Source organism: Paroedura picta, chromosome 2 (assembly GCF_049243985.1).
Source record: "Paroedura picta isolate Pp20150507F chromosome 2, Ppicta_v3.0, whole genome shotgun sequence".
Classification (NCBI taxonomy): domain Eukaryota; kingdom Metazoa; phylum Chordata; class Lepidosauria; order Squamata; family Gekkonidae; genus Paroedura; species Paroedura picta.
Window position 1 is genome coordinate 23,248,753 of NC_135370.1, and position 20,427 is coordinate 23,269,179.

A 20,427-nucleotide genomic window follows, 5' to 3' on the forward strand; every position below is an offset into this window, starting at 1 on the left:
ACTTAATTAGTGGAACAAGATTTTCTCTTCTACCTGTACCGCTTGCCTCCAACACAATTTCAAGACCTCAACTCCCCAATACTCTCCCAGTGCTAAAAGAGTTTGGGGAACATAATTGATAACAATAAGCTTGGCTACCAAATGTAGATTAGTTCGATATATCATATTTCCAATAGCTACTTATGGCTGTGAAAGTCAGACGATGAAAGAACTGAACAAGAGGAGAATCGATTAGCCTGAATTCTGGTATTGGAGAAGGGTTATGTGGGTTCCATGGACAGCAAAAGTCATAAACAAGGAAATACTAAAAGGTAAAGGTATCCCCTGTGCAAGCACCGAGTCATGTCTGACCCTTGGGGTGACGCCCTCTAGCGTTTTCATGGCAGACTCAATATGGGGTGGTTTGCCAGTGCCTTCCCCAGTCATTACCGTTTACCCCCCAGCAAGGAAGCTGGGTACTCATTTTACCGACCTCGGAAGGATGGAAGGCTGAGTCAACCTTGAGCCGGCTGCTGGGATTGAACTCCCAACCTCATGGGCAAAGCTTTCAGGCGGCTGCCTTACCACTCTGCGCCACAAGAGGCTCTAAGGAAATACTACTGGTAGGCAAAATCATGAAACTCTGGCTCCCTTACTTTGGCCATATCATGTGATCCAACTCAGTGGGGAAAGCAATTATACTAGGACTGGTTGGTGGAAAAAGGAAACCAGGCTGACAAAGAACATGGTGGTTAGATATGATCAAAATAGACACTGGCCAGAGCATTACACAACTAAAGGAAGTGGTGCAAGATCGAAAATTGTGGCCACAGCTGAGCCACAGGATCACCAAGAGTCGGACTTGACTTAATGGCTAACATCATCATCAATTGAGAGCAAACATACCGGGGAACCTGGAAATCCAACTTCTCCTGTCTGTCCTGGGCGGCCCGATTCACCCTAGAAATAAGCGACATATTATAGTAAATCCTGCAGCATTGTTTCAATGTTCATGTACCATGCATACACAAGAAACCGTTCAGATATCAGTAATTATATATCCTAATTACTGTATATACTCGAGCATAAGCCGACTTTTTCAGCACATTTTTTATGCTGAAAAAGCTCCCCTTGGGTTATACTCCAGTGAGTATAAGTTGACTCTCTTTTCCACTTGTTTGACCCTCCTTTCCACTTACAGAGCCTTCAGGGAGAGGTGGGCTATAAGGTAAAGGTAAAGGTATCCCCTGTGCAAGCCCCGGGTCATGTCTGACCCTTGGGGTGACGCCCTCTAGCGTTTTCATGGCAGACTCAATACGGGGTGGTTTGCCAGTGCCTTCCCCAGTCATGACCGTTTACCCCCCAGCAAGCTGGGTACTCATTTGACCGACCTCGGAAGGATGGAAGGCTGAGTCAACCTTGAGCCGGCTGCTGGGATCGAACTCCCAGCCTCATGGGCAAAGCTTTCAGACGGCTGCCTTACCACTCTGCACCACAAGAGGCTCATTGTATAGCTCATGTATAGCCCACCTCACAAGAGGTGGGCTATACATTTAAATAATAAACAAATAAATAAATGAATAAATATTGTTACTATCTAATAATCAAATAATAATGTTTATAATAATAAGATTACACTACACTAGTATTCTGTATGGTTTTTCTATGACTGGTCATGGACTGTAAGAGGATAAATGATGATTCTGATTCCACTACACTAATGGACTTCTGCAAAAGTCACTTCCTTCTGCAGCCCCTGAGGTCTTCACGGCCTATTTTAGGCAGGAGCAGACTGGGAAATGAAAAATGGCCCTTGAACGAGCCAAGCTGACGGGCGCCATCAGCTGGTGCTGGGTGGGTCTCTTGACTCAGTGGGGCAAACAAGGGTTTTAGTTCCCTCACTGCTTCCTCCTGAAAAGTGGCAGCAGTATGAACCAACAACAACTATCATGACAGATGAAATGGAGGAGCGGAGTTACCCCTGAAGATCTGGCAGAACTGCTAGAGCTTAGTTATGATTGCTCTACGGCAAATTTCCCTGTAGGTTAAATGGCCAGCATTCCCACAGTTTCAGGGGCTGAGAGGGAGTAAGTAACAGTGACTCCCCCAGCATGAGCCAAAGGGATTTCTATTCACATACCACCCCGGATGTAGCCAAGCCGTAAAAACCCAGCTTTTATTTAAGCCAAACAAGCCTACGGTTAGCACAAAGAGCTAAACAGCAGAGTTTTCCTGTCATGGTTCTCCCCGTCTGGAATTTGCTGACCAGGAATTTTGGTCTTGCCAGTTCTTTGAGACCTTTACAGAGTTTGATAAGACCTTCCAGTTTGAGCCAGTTTGGTGTAGTGGTTAGGAGTGCGGACTTCTAATCTGGCATGCCGGGTTTGAATCTGCACTCCCCCACATGCAGCCAGTTGGGTGACCTTGGGCGTGCCATGGCACTGATAAAACTGTTCTGACCGAGCAGCGATATCTGGGCTCTCTCAGCCTCACCCACCCCACAGGGTGTCTGTTGTGGGGAGAGGAATGGGAAGGTGACTGTAAGCCACTTTGAGCATCCTTTGGGTAGGGAAAAGCGGCATATAAGAACCAACTCTTCTTCTTCTTCTTCCTCTACCTCTTCTTCTTCTTCTTCTTCCTAACAAGGCCTCAGTTGGTCAACAGCAATCGTTAGGACTTGGCTTTCTTTTTGTGTGTGGTTTTTAGGATGCGTGTTGTGTTGTGAGTAGGGTTGTGCGATCCGGCAGCCAAAGCAGCCATTCGCACCCGAATCGCACAACCCTAGACTTGTGAGCCTTCACATGGCTCCCCCTGCCCAAGAGAACATGCTGGCTGGTCTGAGAGAACAAAATGGGTAAAACTTACATCTTCACCGGGTTTTCCCGGAGGGCCTTCTGGGCCACGGGCACCAGCGGGTCCCTAGAAAGAGAAATGATAATCCTGAAGTTAGCAAGTTAACAAATGCTCAAAAAAATGCAGGTTACTCTAGCAAAAAAAATTACAGTTGATGGCTGAGTATAATGCATAAGCAGCAAGAGGGGTACACATCTTGAAAGGAAGACTGACTCACAGTCTTTCACCTACATAAATAGGGCATCATCTGAATGAATAATACACAGTTCCATTTGCACTTTCCCTGTTTTTAAAACAAATATTATTAATTAAATTTGTATATCACCATTTCAATAGGCTAAACAGATGTATGGCGGGTCTTACCATTGATCCAGGGTCCCCATGTTCACCTGGAGGGCCTGATGGTCCAGGGGAACCCTAAAATGGAGTACAAACTGATTAGAACTTTGAGGAAATGTTAGAAAACAAGAATAAGATACAGCCATTAACAGATAGTTTGGAGGGTAGCCATGTTGATCTGTACTAGAATAGCTAATTTTTAGTTCAGTAGCACCTTGGATGCCCATACGATTTTGAGGTATAAGATTTTGAGAGTCATCGCTCCCTTCATCAGATACAACAGATACAACTTTGTCAATTCTGTCTCTCAAAAGCTGATACTTTGAAAATCTTGGGCATTTCCACACCTGTAAAATGTAGCTAAATCCTTACCTTAGGTAGTCATTATATTCTGGCTGCTCCACATGATGTCGCCAACATGTAGCACCCAGGCGGCAAACAGCTGGCTACATCCTCCATTTTAAAGCGCTAGTTGGGGAATTGAATAAAGTCCCCAGCCTAAAATGTGCAAGCTACAGGAGAGCAACCAGCAGGCCACAAGCCAAAGAAAAGTTTGGAGGCAAAGAAGCGGTATCTTTGCCTTACACCCACCCCCACTCCCTTCTCCCATGGATGGGTTTTTGTTTTAAGAGAACTGCCTGGAGCAACAAATAGTACAAGCATGCAGGCAAAGCCAAAAATTATTTCCCCCCAAAGCTGTCACACAAAGCATGCCTCCCTGAAGCCCCCCCCCACAAAAAAAACAGGAATGAGATTTTTTTTTTAAGTATCAAGACTCGTGATTCCATAAGGGGTGGCAATAAAAAAACCACTATGCATCTATGATTAGATGCATAGGCATTTCAACGGAGAAGTATTTAATTTAAAAATATTAGTGGGCATCGCAGACCCTTTAAAACAAGGAGAAAGGGGATTGGCTGCTTGGCTTGATAGACAGGCTGAAGAGAGTCATGAATAAACCGAATATGAACCAAATGACATTCTCCTATGCTCTCTTCTGCCATTTCCAGCAGCGCTTGTGGAGGGGAAGAAGCGTGAAAAGAAGGTCAGGAATGGCCATGAGGCACAATAATATTTAGTACTACACCATTCGGCTGGCATAGAGCTATTTTTTTCTATGTGCGGAAATACCCCTTGTCAGTCTGTAAGGTGTTCCTGGATTTGAATCTAGAAATTAACAATTGCAGTCTAAGAAACCAAACTTATGGAATCGAACCTTTGGGTCAGCCTGCATCAAGATTCGAGTTTCACCGTAACAAAGATGTTAATACCTAAACTGTACACTTTGGGAAACGTTTCAACTACAAATTCAGTCTTGGCCTGCCATTCTCCATACAAGTTTGGAAGGCATTTGAAACTGGGACACCTATTTCACATTACCTGCGTCGATTAGTTGGTTATAGAGAGGCTGCTCTGAGCTCCATAATCATAATCATTAGGTCTAATCCCTTATGAACCCACGTGACCATTACATTTCTCTTTGGAGGCCCTGTTTCCTGTGCCCCCACCTTCTAAGATCAGGGAGTTAGTAGAGATCACCATCTCAGTCATGGCATCAAATCTCTGGGAGTCTCCCCAGGGAGATGCATCTGTCCCCTTCAGTTGCTGTCTCCCCCGGGCAGGGAAAAGACTTTCGCATTTTGTACGCCATTCCCTCAATGATCCCTCCCTTCCTCACCAACATTTTAATGTATTGTATGTATTTTAATTGTTTGGTATATACTTTAAACAAATCATTTTGATGGTGGATGTTTGGGGGTGTTGATTTTAATGGTTTTATCATTTAATTTTTTTGTTGTATGCTTTAGATCAGGGGTCATCAACCCCTGGTCCTCGGCTCGGTGCCGGGCCGCCAAGGCCATGGTACCGGGCCGCCAGCAGCCGCGCCTGCCTATCCCCGCCCGCAGCGAGAAGGAAAGGAAGAGGCAGGCGCAGCTGCTGGCACGCCGGTGATGCAAATGTGCATGCGCGTTAGCGCCCCTTGGTGGCGAAAACACAAATGTGCGGCAACTGCGCGTGCGCATTTTCGCAGCACGCGGGCCGTCGGCTTTCCCCTCACCCTGGAGGCGGTCCCTGACCTGAGAAAGGTTGGGGACTGCTACTTTAGATCATAGAATCATAGAATCATAGAGTTGGAAGGGGCCATACAGGCCATATAGTCCAACCCCCTGCTCAACGCAGGATCAGCCCTAAGCATCCTAAAGCATCCAAGAAAAGTGTGTATCCAGCCTTTGCTTGAAGACTGCCAGTGAGGGGGAGCTCACCACCTCCTTAGGCAGCCTATTCCACTGCTGAACTATTCTGACTGTGAAAAACTTTTTCCTGATATCTAGCCTATATCGTTGTACTTGAAGTTTAAACCCATTACTGCGTGTCCTCTCCTCTGCAGCCAGCAGAAACAGCATCCTGCCCTCCTCCAAGTGACAACCTTTCAAATACTTAAAGAGGGCTATCATGTCCCCTCTCAACCTCCTTTTCTCCAGGCTGAACATTCCCAAGTCCCTCAACCTATCTTCATAGGGCTTGTTCCCTTGGCCCCAGATCATCTTCGTCGCTCTCCTCTGTACCCTTTCAATTTTATCTACGTCCTTCTTTAAGTGAGGCCTCCAGAACTGCACACAGTGCTCCAGGTGTGGTCTGACCAGTGCCGTATACAATGGGACTATGACATCTTGTGATTTTGATGTGATGCCTCTGTTGATACAGCCCAAAATGGCATTTGCCTTTTTTACCGCTGCATCACACTGCCTGCTCATGTTTAGTTTACAATCCACAAGTACCCCAAGGTCTCGTTCACAAACAGTGCTACCTAGAAGCGTATCCCCTATCCAGTAGGCATGCTTTTCATTTTTCTGACCCAGATGCAGAACTTTACACTTATCTTTATTAAATTGCACCTTGTTCTCATTTGCCCATTTTTCCATTGTGTTCAGATCTCGTTGAACTCTGTCTCTATCTTCCGGAGTATTTGCCAGTCCTCCCAATTTGGTATCATCTGCAAACTTGATGAGTAGTCCCTCCACCCCCTCATCTAGATCATTAATAAATATTTTAAAAAGTACCGGGCCGAGCACCGAGCCCTGAGGTACCCCGCTACTCACCTCTCTCCAGTCTGATGAAACACCATTGACAACAACTCTTTGAGTGCGGTTCTCTAACCAATTCCCTATCCACCTAACTATCTGAAAATCCAGATTGCAGTCCTTCAACTTATCCATCAGAACATCATGGGGAACCTTGTCAAAAGCTTTACTAAAATCCAAGTAAATGACATCAACCGAATTTCCCCGATCCAGCAAACCTGTTACTTGGTCAAAAAAGGAAACTAGGTTGGTCTGGCAGGACCTGTTGGAGACAAATCCATGCTGACTTCCTTGGATCACCAAATTGTCCTCCAGATGTTTGCAGATCGCTCCCTTTAATATCTGCTCCATTATCTTCCCCACAACAGAGGTCAGACTCACTGGTCTGTAGTTTCCTGGGTCATCCTTCCTCCCTTTTTTGAAGATCGGAATAACGTTTGCTCTTTTCCAGTCCTCCAGGACATCTCCAGTCCTTAAAGAGGTTCCGAAGATGATGGACAAGGGCTGTGCAAGTTCTCTGGAAAGTTCTTTGAGTACTCTCGGGTGCATTTCATCTGGACCAGGGGATTTGAACTCATCCAGTGCAGCTAAATGCCTCTCGACAACCTCTCTATCCATGTTAACCTGCCACCCAGACACTATCCTTTGGCTACAGCCATCTCTAGATGTGCCTAAACACTTTGACCTGTGGGAAAAAACTGATGTAAAATAGGCACTAAGCCTTTCTGCTTTCTCTGCATCTTTCGTTAGAGTTTGTCCATCTGCACCCAACAGTGGGCCTATTGCCTCCTTGACTTTACGTTTGCTCCTGACATAACTGAAAAATCTTTTCTTGTTACAATGGGCTTCCCTGGCCAATCTTAGCTCACTCTCAGCTTTGGCCTGAGAGATGATATGCTACCTTGGCATCCTTTGTAATGGCAGAAAAATTGGGAGATAAATGTTGTAAACTAGAAAATAATAATAACAGAATATGAACCAGATGACATTCTCCTATGAGAATATCAATCTATACGTCACCATGAAATGCATAATAAACCCTGGGGTTTCTTGACAGTCCTGGAAGGGCTTCCCAAATGGGTGGGAGTTAATTATTTTTATATATATAAAAATAATATTAAAATAATATATATATATGGTCATGTCAACCCACCTCCCCTCCAAATGGCCAATGATGGGCTAGGAGGGGGTGGGAAGGGGAGGGGTCTCAAGTGGGTGTGTCCACAGCTCTGCTTTCCAACCATTTTCTGAATGATCACCCCACTTCTCAAAGTCAGGAGTTTCTCAGTGGTGAAAAAGTTGAGAAAAACTGAGTTAGGCTGGGAGAGGAGGCCAGGGCAAAACTGTCTCAATGAAACAAACTGTTTCTTAGCAACTTATTGGAAGCTGAGGTGTCCCCATGCTTCTTTATATAGATTGAATCCAGGATAAGGGCCCAGCCCCTGAAATGCTACTTACCGGTTGTCCCTGCAATCCTGGAGGCCCTCGTGGCCCTACGGGACCCTGGGGAGGAAAAAAAAACATATTATTCAGGATGGTTCTGAAGAAGTGAATCAGACAGGAAACTGTGCAAAACCCCATTAGGTAAAAGTTCTTTCTCAGGACTGAATGTTTCTTTTCGGCAGAGGGCCTACCCAGGGTGCAGAGAGAACAGAGATGCTCCAACACCCAGCCGGTTCGGTGCACAAGCTGATGCCAAGCTGTGATCTGCACAGTTTGACCTTCGACTAACTATGTTCAAAGAGGTCTTGACTGTGCAAAAATGCCAGTTGAGCAAGCAGGTTCTTACAGGGTTTTCCTGCCCCCCCCCACCTCCATCCCACCTCCTTCCTGCATCATCTGCTGCTTGATCCGTCCTTTAAGCCCCCCAAAATTATTTTTTTTAAGTGTTTGGCTCATGGAGGTGAGATCCTGCTCTCTTTTTCTTACGTTCTGACTGGCCCATATTCATTCGGCTCAGGACGATCCCCTTCTCAAATTCATTTTCTGCCCCAAACTGGGTGGAGTGGGGAACAGCACTTTATAAAACAGGCTGCCCTTCCACTAGGGAATTGCTCTTCACAGTCAGGAACTTTGCATTGTTTCCTTCTTTTTGGTTCTGGATTTCCCATGGCTAAGGAAAGCCACACCCTGACCCGGATGGCCCCAGCTAACCCAACGTCATCAGGTTTCAGCAGCTAAGCCGGATCAACCCTGGTTAGTAGTTGTATGGGAGACCACCTAGGAAGTCCTGGGTTGCTATGCAGAGGCAGGCAATGGCGAATCACCTCTGTTTGTCTCTTGCCTTGACCTGGATGGTTGAGACTAGTTGAGTCTTATCAGATCTCAGAAGATAAGCAGGGCCCATTCGACACATATTGGATTATGCACTTTCAATGCACTTCAAAAGCAGATTATCCTGTTCTGCATGGGAAAATCCAGCTGCAAAAGCACATTGAATGTGCATTATCCAATGTGTGCAGAATGGCCCCTGGATCGGCTCTGGTTGGACGGGAAGTCCTCATGCAGAATCAGGCAATGGCAAACCACCTAAGTTTGTCTCTTGCCTTGGCCTGGATATCCCTGACTAGCCCAATCTCATCAGATCTCAGAAGTTAAAGCAAGACCAGTCTTGGCTAGTACTTGCACGAGAGACCACCAAGGAAGTCCTAGATTGCCGGGCAAAGCCAAGCAATGGCAAACCACCGTTTGTCTCTTGCCTTGCCCCGGATGACCCAACCTCAGAAGCAAAGCAGTGTTGGCCCTGGGCCTATTCTGTACACAATAGATAATGCACTTTCAATGTACTTTAGAAGTAGATTTTCCTGTTCCGCACAGGAGAATCCAGCTGCCAAAGCACATTGAAAGTACATTATCCTATGTGTGCAGAATGGGCCCTGGTTAGTCTTTTGATGGGAGACTATTTTACTTCTTTTTATTTGATTGTAAATTATGTCTGTGGTTTTCAGGGGAAATTGTAACTCGCCACGAGCCACCTGGGAATTGTGGGTAAGAACTTGTTACTGTTACTGTTGTTACCACATTACTATAAACCGAGTTAATTGCATTGTTCCCATTTCATGTAAACTACCCTGAGCCTTTGGGGAGGGCAGTATATAAAAATAAAAATAAAAATAAAAATAAAAATAAAAATAAAAATAAAAATAAAAATAAAAATAAAAATAAAAATAAAAATAAAAATAAAAATAAAAATAAAAATAAAAATAAAAATAAAAATAAAAATAAAAATAAAAATAAAAATAAAAATAAAAATAAAAAAATACAAATACAAATACAAATAAAAATTAATGTATGAACTCTTACCACAGCTCCAGGCATGAATCCCATTTGACTGGCGAGTCCGGCTTTCTCATCCAATCCTGCCATTTGAGATGTGAAGGGCTGCAAATATACACATTTTATTAGTCTTGGAGAAAGTGCATTGTTTGTTGTCATTTGGGAGGTCAACCGTTTGCGAGGCGTACATGAAACAAGACAACGAACTTTTATTGTGTATGTTCCTTGAAAATGTTCAAAACATGCATAGAGCACCGCTCAGTTGAATCATGACTCATACAGCATGATTCCAACATCAGCAAACCAGCAGCTGATAACACTGTAGGCCGAATCATAACTACAAACCAACTTAGAAACAAGCAAAAGAGAAGAGGGAAACAAATTCAATCTGAAATATACTGAGAATGCTACAAGGGCAAATAAAATTATATTAAAATAAATATTTATTGCTGATCAATGACACACACATGTGTCAGTCAATTTATATGTGAGTACAGTTACGATGCAAAAGGATCCATTTTCTACCTTCAAAACTTACATCAAGCCACACAATATATGAGAATAACACCTGGACCGATTCTGCATGATGAATTTGTCCCTGGACAGTCTTTTGTTGGTGGTGGGTTTTAGTGTTGCTTCTGCACGACATTGGCAGCAACCCAAGGCTGTCCAGGGGCTGGCAGGAGTTTGGGCCAGATTTGCCCCACTATGAGGGAAATCGCCAAAACTGGATTTGCCACTTCTTGTTGTGTTTCCCATTGGGGAGCAACCAGGGGCAAGCCTGTATGGAGGGAGTAACACGCAACAGTAACTGCAAAGATTTGCCTGTCCTTGCACCTACCCTTCCCTCTCCATTTCCTGCTTTACATTTTTTTTAATGGCACGCTCCATGTTGCTGCGGGAAAGCAAAGTAACATTCCCTAAGTTAAAATAAAATGTTCTGTTAATTGTCCTTGGCGTTTTTGTGTTTTCTGGTGTTAGGGGTGTGTGTGTGTAAAGAAGCAGCCCTCTCGCAATCAGCTTGGCATCTGTGCTCTTTGTTTTTAATATTGTATTTGATATTGTTTTTAATATTGTATTAAAAATTATTACCGTTTATGTAAAGCTTGTTCTAGATTATTCTTAATGTAGCCTGATATACAGGCCTCATGTTTTTAATTATATTAGTGCATACACTAATAACAAATATTTCTTCTGATATAATTTTATTTGGTGTAGCTTGACCCCTCTAGAATTCTAAGAACCAATTTAGGCCAAAACCATCTCTAGCAATTCAATAAGAAACAGCTAATCAACCGCCCAGAACGATATGGAAGGAATGGTATAAAAATAAAATAAATAACCAGCAGGTAAACACAATCTGCACCCCTTTTCTCCCCCTCAAAAGCTTGGTGCCTGAAAATCTTGAGCAAAAGCACAGGAAGGTAAAGGTAAAGGTATCCCCTGTGCAAGCACCGGGTCATGTCTGACCCTTGGGGTGACGCCCTCTAGCGTTTTCATGGCAGACTCAATAGGGGTGGTTTGCCAGTGCCTTCCCCAGTCATTACTGTTTACCCCCCAGCAAGCTGGGTACTAAAGCACAGGAAAAGGGGGAGAAATTTCTCAGCTGCAGTGCAGCCACCATAAGGGATCTCTCATTAGGTTTCCAGCTCTGGGTTGGGAAATACCAGGAGATTGGGGGGGGGGGTGGAGCCTGGGGAGGGCAGGGCTCGGGAAGGGACCTCAGTGGGTTATGATGGCATAGAGTTCATCCTCCAAAGCAACCACTTTCTCCAGGGGAAGTGATCTCGGTCACTTAAGATCAATGTCATAGTGGGAGATCTCTGGGTGTCACCTGGAGGTCAGCAACTCCATCTCTCACTTCTGGGGGGAAGCAGCACAAGAAGGGCCTGTATTGACAAACAGTATCTTGGCAGGGTAATTTGGGAGTCTGGGGCTGGAGGTCCGTCAGCTATGGACAGGAGGTGGCTGTGGCGATGGAGGAACGAAGGTTGGGGAGGACAGCTAGAGCTGCAGAGACAAGCCTGGGAAGGGGAGGAGAAGTGAACCACGGTGGCAGGGAGGGCAGGGAGCTGAACAAAACCTTGTAGAAGGACAAATAGGATTTCCCAATAGGGTTGCCCTCGGAACTGCTGGCAGGGGGGGGGGGTTGAACTTACCTCTGTCACAGACTATGCCTCTGTGATCAGCAAGAGTTGTAGGCACATTGGGAATATCAGGGATTGACACTCTGGCTTTGGGGCAAAACTTCTATGGAAGTATTAGCTTCTACCATAGAGATTTGCTCAAACACCAGAGCATCACTCCCTGATGTCCCCAATGTCCCCATGTCACTTTGGGGCCACAGAGGTAATTTCCACCATTCTTCCCTGTTGGGGGAGGGTCAATCGCTTGGAAGCAGAAAGGTGAAGCTTGAAAGTGGGGGACCACCATCACCACCACCTGTGGGGGGGCTGCCATCCCTATTTCCCATTCCCCATGATTCCTTGCAAATCCTCTTCTTGCAATTGAATCTTAACAGCCTTGTGACCTGTTCAGGGCTGTATTAAAATACAATGGGGAGGTTTATACGCACCCTCTGCCATTTATTTATAATTTATTTATATTTGTTAAATTTGTTCATCCCCTCAGTAATAACAGACCAAGACATAGTATTACTGACCTCCAAGTCAATCCTGGGGAATCTCCCAGAATTACTACTGATTTCCAGGTGGCAGAGAGCTGCTCTGCTGGAGAAAATGGCTGCTTTGTAAGGTGGACTCTATGTCCCTGTTTCCCATGAGGCTCCACTCACAGTGCAGGGGGTTGGACTAGATGACCCACGAGGTCCCTTCCAACTTTATGATTCTATGATTCTATTCTATGATTCTACTTCTCCCCAAACCCAGAACATCCCAGGTTGCACCCCAAATCTCCAGGAATTTCCAAACCCAGAGTCGGCCACCCTAACAAATCAACACACATGCACACAACCGGCATGGATTTTTGCATTTCAGTTCTATATATGGGTCTGTTACACAACATTTTCGATTTCTGTCAGTGCCCTCTAAAGATACTGCTCCGGGAGTATGCTCCACAGCACAGAGTGGAGCAGGGCCTCTGAGGAGACCTGCTTGGGATTACTCGTGTGTCACTTTGGTATTATACCAGCCAAGAAATCATCACTGATTTGAACAGTCTTTGGCTGAGAAGCCTCAGTTCCGTCTCCATTAAATATCACAAACTCAGTTATGTGAAGAGTGTCTTTAAAGGTTGCCAGTCCCAAGCCCCATTCATCATTTGCGCTCCAAATCCCTTTGTCCACTGCCCATGTTTCCATTACTTTTCCTAAAGTATGCTGACTTTAATTAAAAATGGAAAATGTCTTATTCCCTCATTAAGCTCTGAGGGCTCAAGGGTTGGAAAGAGATGCACGGATTAAATTACCCTGGACCCTTTTTGTAAAACAAAAACAAATCTCTGCCTATGGGAATCATAGCCTCCCGTCCCCTTTTCAAGGCACTGACATGCACAATAAGCAGGAATAATCCCAGCCGTAATTAAAAAACGAGCAATGGATAATTAACCCAGCGCTGATGAAACTTCAGGCAAGTCACAAGTGACCGAGGTAAATATCAATATATGTAAATGCTTCCATCTGTAAATGAGCTGTCAGTCGGGCTATCCCAGGCTCCGCTCGATTCGGGGACTTTCTCTTTGGAGCCAGTGGTGGCTTAAACGTAATGGGCAACAGAAGATATTCTGCAGTCATGAGGAAGGTAGGACTTCAGCCCCAGAAATCATGACATCTTGAAGTATGGGAGAATGCTCATACTACTGGAATGCAGGGCCACCAACTACAATCTTGAAAGGAGGATACAAAAGCATTCCCCTTTGTTTGTTATTATTGTCAGTTTGGCGGCTGGAGATCTCTGGGGGTTACAACTGGTCACTGGCTGACGGAGATCATGTCTCCTGGACAAAATGGCTGCTTTGGAAGTTAGACTCTAGGGCAGGGGTGGCCAAAATGTGGCTCTCCAAATGTCCATGGACTATAATTCCATGGGGCTTATGGGAATTGTAGTCCATGGACATGTGGCAGGGGCTCATGGAAACTGTAGTCCATGGACATCTGGAATTGTAGTCCATGGACATGTGGCAGGGGCTTGTGGGAATTGTAGTCCATGGATTTCTGAAGAGCCACTGTTTGGCCACCCCTAACCTCTTGTGGCGCAGACTGGTAAGGCAGCGACATGCTGTCTGAAGCTGTCTGTCCATGAGGCTGGGAGTTTGATCCCAGCAGCCGGCTCAAGGTTGCCTCAGCCTTCCATCCTTCTGAGGTCGGTAAAATGAGTACCTAGCTTTCTGGGGGGTAAACGGTAATGACTGGGGAAGGCACTGGCAAACCACCCCGTATTGAGTCTGCCATGAAAACGCTAGAGGGCGTCACCCCAAGGGTCAGACATGACTCGGTTCTTGCACAGGGGATACCTTTACCTTTACCTAATCTAGAGCAATGTCCCTCCCCTCCCAAACCCCAGTCTCTTCAGGCTGCACCCCCAAATTCTCCAGGGAGTTTTGTTCTTATACTGCTAACTTAACTAAAAGGTTGGTTGATGTCTTTTTCCCCCATCAGAGATTTCACGTATAGGCATGTTTGCATTTATTGGAACCTGCTTTGGTTGATAAAAGCAACAATTCTTCTCGGAGCAGAAAACAGCTTCTTACTGGTGGGGACGGACAAGAAAGCCCCTACAAACTCTGTGGCTAAGTTTCTTTTCTCCGCCATGAAATGAAATATCCCGTGTAGAATCTACTTAAACCGTTAGATGTATTACAATGAATGATGTATGCTTAGTTAACGTCCTGTGGATAATCGGCTCAGATCCTAACTCTTAAACTGTTGGATGTATTAGGATGAATGATGGATGCTGGTAATTCATTTTGTAACAGTGTCTTTTTCTGCTTCTGCATGGCCGTAGGCCATCATAAAGATTCACTGGCTGACATCACCCATTGAGGTTAATGCACATTTAACTAAGGCTGCCAATTAAAGCATCTTTAGGGATGCGAGGCTAGAAGGAGGAGGCTGCCCATCAGCGGAGGCAGGGTGGGGCGGGACAGGAGGCTGGAAACTTGCCAAAGTGACGTTAGTCTGATGTGATCAATAGTTGACAATAAGGATAAATGTTCACTAGGAAGCTAAGAATCCTGAACTGAGGAATTTCGAGGAGTAACTAGGCCTACATAATACTGTTATATATATGTATATATATATATGTGTGTGTGTGTGTATATATGTATATATGTATATATATGTGTATGTGTGTGTGTATATATATATATATATATATATATATATATATATATATATATATATATATATATATATATATATATATATATATATATATATATATATATATATATATACACACACACACTAGAAATAAAACCCATTTTATTATTGAATAAAATGGGTGCTAGGAGCTGGCCTTCTCTCGGCCCTGGGAGCAGCCTCGCCGCAGTGAGGCCACACCAGGGGCCAAGAGAAGGCCGGCTCCCGCCCCCCCACCCTCCCCAAAGACGAAAACGGTGTTCTCTCAGCCCCTGATTGGCCCCTCCGAGTTTTTATCCCGGACAGGGCCCGCCCTAACTCCTCCCAGACAGCCCTTACTCTATTATTCAGTCCGTGGCGCGCTGCACCGCAGGGCTGTTTAAAGGTATAACTTCAAGAAATGGCTTACTTTTTTGTGTTTTGTCTTATAGACAAAGCCCCTTAAATAAAGCCAACCAAATTTTACATGCAATATTTACAGCAGAGGTTCCCAGGCACCTTAACTGGCTCCTGCCAAACTTTTTAAGAAAGTGGGTGGAACCAAATGGCTAAATACAACTTCTGATTGTCCACTGGGGACCTGACTGGCTGTGCAGATTAAAGCAGCACTGGTTTGAGGGATGCTGAAATAACAGTGTTGGTTTTATTCTCTCTCACTCTTCCGTCCCAGTATAGTTTATTAAAAATCGTCCCCTCTTCTGCCCTACACTTGGACTTCCTCTGAACCTGTGGTTGGCTCTGCCTTCCACGGCAGCCATTTTGTCTGGTTGTGCCCATTCCTCTGCCTCCGAATTCCAAAGGTGCCCACTGGGTCAAAAAGGTTGAGGACACCTTATCTACTTTGCCCATCTCTTGTGTCTGTCTGTGTGTTTGGTCTTATATTGCTACCTCAGATTGGAAGCCAATCAGCTTTTCTTCTCACACCTGTAACGAAGGTCACTTACCCTGGTCATCCCATCAGGTCCCGTGGATGGCTGTCCAGGAGGTCCAGGATCACCAGGCTGTCCAGGTATACCAGGTTCTCCATCGATTCCAGGAGGACCACGGGCACCCTAAAAGAAGAGGTTGCATAAATCAGTCCACAAGATGTCCTTAAAGAACAGGTGGGCAGACATGTTGATTTGAAGCATTTGATTGATTGATTAATTGATTGTTTGATTGATTGATACACGGCTCCAAGCCCAGGAACAAAAACACTTAGGAACAAGAACAACGTTGTAGTTATTATAAAATATTATAAAATCAATCCATTTCTCTGGCTAGTGGGGGGAGATCATCCCAGACTCTTTGCATCCAAATGGACTAGTGGAGGGATCTAGGAGATTGGGGGTTAAAACAAAGTAGTGGTCACCTGACGTCAGTCTTAGCAAGGATTTTAGGATGTAAGCATTGTTGTCCTTCACAATAAAGAAACACTTCTTGCCAATGTAGTTTTCTTATTGAAAGCAATCATCTCTGAACCCTCACAGCCTCCTCCAGATGGCTGCCAGCCAAACCCCCTAGTGGATGCTCTAACCACTTCACCACACTGCCTCTTTCCCTTAAACTAGCAGTTAAATAGTAACCATGCACAGTTCTTTTTTCATTTCAACAGAACACTCCTGACCATTGTCCTTCCTCCCCCTTTCTAAGGCTTCAAATGGGAAACAAAGCTTTTTGCTATACCCGTTCCTCCAGTCACGGAGGGGGTGCAAAAGAAAACTTCATGGCTTACATTTACAGTAAAGTTCTTCCAAGCCACGATGGAATGACAGCTTGTTCCAGGAATTTTTTTATTACAAAATGAGGAACGGTTAGCGATACATGAAACGGATATGTCGCAAGAGGTGCTGGATGAAATCGCTGACTCATCCCATCAGGGAATGCACACAGTGGATTTCGCATAGTTTTGATGATTCCCCATAAACCAATCTGCCAGTTTTTATAAATCCTCGGGGGAGGGGCGGGGATAGAGAGGCACCGGTTTCTGTTTTCATTTATCCTGGCACCAACACAGAGGGGCGTCTCGGATTCCAGAAGACGCCATCCCAGATTTCTGCTGGCATCACTTGACACAAGAGCTTCTCATGAGTCATGTGTTAAAAAGCAAAAAAAGGCTTTGGAAGACAACCGAAGTGGGAGCAGTGAGAAGGCAAAACCTTCGGGCTACTTCTTGGATCTGCCTGTGGAAGCCAACATGAGTGGTAAATGAAGGCCATAGCAGTGGTTCTCAACCTTCCTAATGCCACGACCTTTTAATACTCTCATGTGGTGGTGACCCCCAGCCATAAAATGATCGTAGAATCATAGAGTTGGAAGGGGCCATACAGGCCATCTAGTCCAACCCCCTGCTCAACGCAGGATCAGCCCTAAGCATCCTAAAGATACAAGTGTTCTTTCACAGAAATTAAACCGAAACTGACCAATGGCATGAAGATCCATTGTTCGTGATTGTATATAAATTGGTTATACATTGTATATAAATTGGCGGGCGTCTTCAGGAGGAGCGGCAACAGTAGCGTCCCCACCTGGCCAAGCTCCTCACCCTGCCATGACCACTGTGAACGGGTCATTGAATCCCCAAAGGGGTCCTGACCCCCAGGCTGAGAACCACTGGTGTAAAGAGTCATCACGTTGCAGCCGTCTTATGGCCACCCCATAGGATGTTCAAGGCAAGAGATGACCGGAGGTGGTTTGCTGTGGCCTTTCCCTGCGTAGCAACACTCAACTGAGGGCAGTACCATTGAGTGGACTCCTCCAGAAGAAGAAGAGAGAGAGCTGGTTGTTTTATACCCCACTTTTCACTACATGGAGTCCCGAAGCGGCTTACAAACACCTTTGATTGAGTGGTGTTTAAGGAAATTATTACCACATATTAATTGTTCATAAAGTTACTGGAAATTGGCTTTGGTCTGATCACTCTTCTTGTATTAGGAAATGCTGTTTGTTATATATAACTTTTCGCCCTCAGTGAAAAGGTTTACAGATTGCCTTCTGGATATGCTGAGAAATCATGTTTAGATCAAAATTCTCAGTTGTTGTAACTTCACATCCTCGAGGAAACAAGGTCTGATACAAACAGGCACCAGATGAGTTTAGAGAATATGCTCTGTTTCCATCTAAGCTTGAAGGGATAAGTGCTGACCCATTGACCCCATGCCATTGTCAGGGCCTGGCCTGGAGACTTTGGGGCATTATTACATTGATCCAGATCTCTGAGCCAGCCCTATAAAAGTAGAACAGATATAGATGTATACAATTCTGTGTAATCTCCTACTCTTTGCACAGTTTTTTAATGAACAAGAGTCCTCTGTGACTTTTTCTTTTCACTGCAACTAAATTTTATAAAGTCATTCAAAGGCTTTCTAGCCTGGCATGTATTTCGATAGCTCACGCTAGGCAAGGACAGACTGTAAAAAGCTAGATTCCCTGTAACTTGTTAACAAAGGCTACTATCACACAGGTCTATGGTTCAGGCCAGCACGCTAAGGAAAATCTGTTTGACCCCCCCTTAGGACAAAGACCCTACTATTGGTATGGCAGACTTGGAGTCATCTGCCCTCCCTTGCCCTCTCTATTGGACAGAATTGGGGACCTAATGGTTTTTACCATCTCTGTAAGGCAAATTAGAGCCTCTTGTGGCGCAGAGTGGTAAGGCAGCAGACATGCAGTCTGAAGCTGTCTGCCCATGAGGCTGGGAGTTCAATCCCAGCATCCAGCTTAAGGTTGACTCAGCCTTCCATCCTTCCGAGGTCGGTCAAATGAGTACCCAGCTTGCTGGGGAGTAAAACGGTAATGACTGGGGAAGGCACTGGCAAACCACCTCGTATTGAGTCTGCCATGAAGACGCTGGAGGGCATCACCCCAAGGGTCAGACATGACTCAGTGCTTGCACAGGGGATACCTTTACCTTTACCTTTATAAGGCAAATTTGAGGATTTAATGGTTTTGCTGCATCTTGTTGTTTTTATTTGATGTATTTTTGTCTGTGGTTTTAAGGGGTATATTTTTGGTGGTTTTATACAGACATTTGTAACCCGCCACGAGCCGTATGGGAGTGATGGGTAAGAACAATAAATAAATAAATAAATAAATAAATAAATAAATAAATAAATAAATAAATAAATAAATAAATAAATAACACTAACACAATCACAAAAGATACTGATGGTCCTTGGGACAAATCAAAATAGGTAATTTTTTAAAGCCTGGAAAGTTTGCTGTTTCTTACCTCTGCTTTGCCCATACTGCAAAGCACATTTTAAAGAAGAAGGTGCTGAAGAGAGCCACAAGATGGCAGTAGAGGATATTGCTAGCCTTTACTTCTTTAATAATGTGATGTCTAATATAAATCTGGCCTTTATCCCCAGGGTTACCATTTCAAAAAGATGGCAGAAACAACTGGGAGAATCTCCTTTACATGCAACTCTCCAACAGCTTTGTTTGAATGTAACGCAGTTTGTTTTAATTATAATTAGCCTGTGAAAGCAGTTTCTCTAGGCTAGGCTTTCTCAAACAAGGTTTCATGAACCCCCAGGGTTTCCTGACAGCCCTGGGAGGGTCTCCCAAATGGCTGAGAGTTAATTAATTTTTATGTCGTTTTTAAATCTGTTAAACATTTATCGGGTGAAACCCATCCACCCCCCTCCTCTCAAAATGGCCAATGATGGGCCTGGAAGGGGAGGGGCCCCGAGTGGGCGAGTTCACAGCTCTGCTTCCCAACCGTATTCTGCAGGATTGTCCAATTCTGGGGTTTCTCAAAGCCTGAAGAAGGTTTTAGGGCAGATAGTCAAAATGCAGCCCTCCAGATGTCCATGGACTACAATTCCCATGAGCCCTGCCAGCTTTGCTGGCAGGGGCTCATGGGAATTATAGTCCATGGACATCTGGAGGGCCGCAGTTTGACTACCCCTGTTTCAGGGGCTTCTCTAGGCTGCAGTTTAGGGATCGTGGACGAATTACAACTTTCAGTGGGTTCAGAAAGACTCTAAAAGAGGCCTTTCCTGTTTCATAGAGGCTATACAATGACGAAGTTGGAAAGTCTTGCCTTATAAAGAGAGGCTGGTTCACTGCTAATTGGAAACCACTTATAGACTTTTTGTGTGTTTGGGGGAGGAAAGATTTGTCATTATGTGGTTTTGAGGGTTAACAGGGAGACTTGGAGTTCTTGTGCTTTATTACGGTGCTAGACCAGTAATCAAATTACAATGTGCATAAAGTATTCATTGGTAATTAAAATAGTATAAAATTTAAAACATTCAAGGTAAAAGAATCAACAAAATTACATTTTAAAATTCACAAACATTATCTCAAGCAATTGAGTCTATCTCTTATCTACGTTGTTCCAAATTCACCCAACTCTTCCTTGTTTTGATTGCCCTCCATGGAAATGTGGCAACAACAGAAGTTATTTCTGGGCATTTATCTGATAACATGTCTTTAACAGGGAGACAAAATGAGTTTTGGGGGGGAGGGATTTCAACTTTTTAAAATATAATCGAAGGGCAACTGATAAGTAATTTGATATATATTTGCCATAGATAACATTGGTAGCCTTTTTTCTTCATTTCTTTCTCTTTTTCTCTTTTATTATTCTTATTC

General features: G+C 44.5%; 1 protein-coding gene across 1 annotated transcript in view; it reads right to left on the bottom strand.

Annotated features, from left to right (window-relative positions):
* Positions 1-20,427, bottom strand: part of COL5A2 (collagen type V alpha 2 chain) — a 198,267-nt gene that overhangs the window by 67,784 nt on the left and 110,056 nt on the right. The window contains exons 7-12 of the mRNA XM_077319445.1: positions 15,792-15,899; positions 9,558-9,635; positions 7,713-7,757; positions 3,196-3,249; positions 2,845-2,898; positions 886-939 (exon numbers count right to left, since the gene is read on the bottom strand). Coding sequence (XP_077175560.1) covers positions 886-939; positions 2,845-2,898; positions 3,196-3,249; positions 7,713-7,757; positions 9,558-9,635; positions 15,792-15,899 — 393 coding nt within the window. The remainder of the gene's footprint in view (positions 1-885; positions 940-2,844; positions 2,899-3,195; positions 3,250-7,712; positions 7,758-9,557; positions 9,636-15,791; positions 15,900-20,427) is intronic.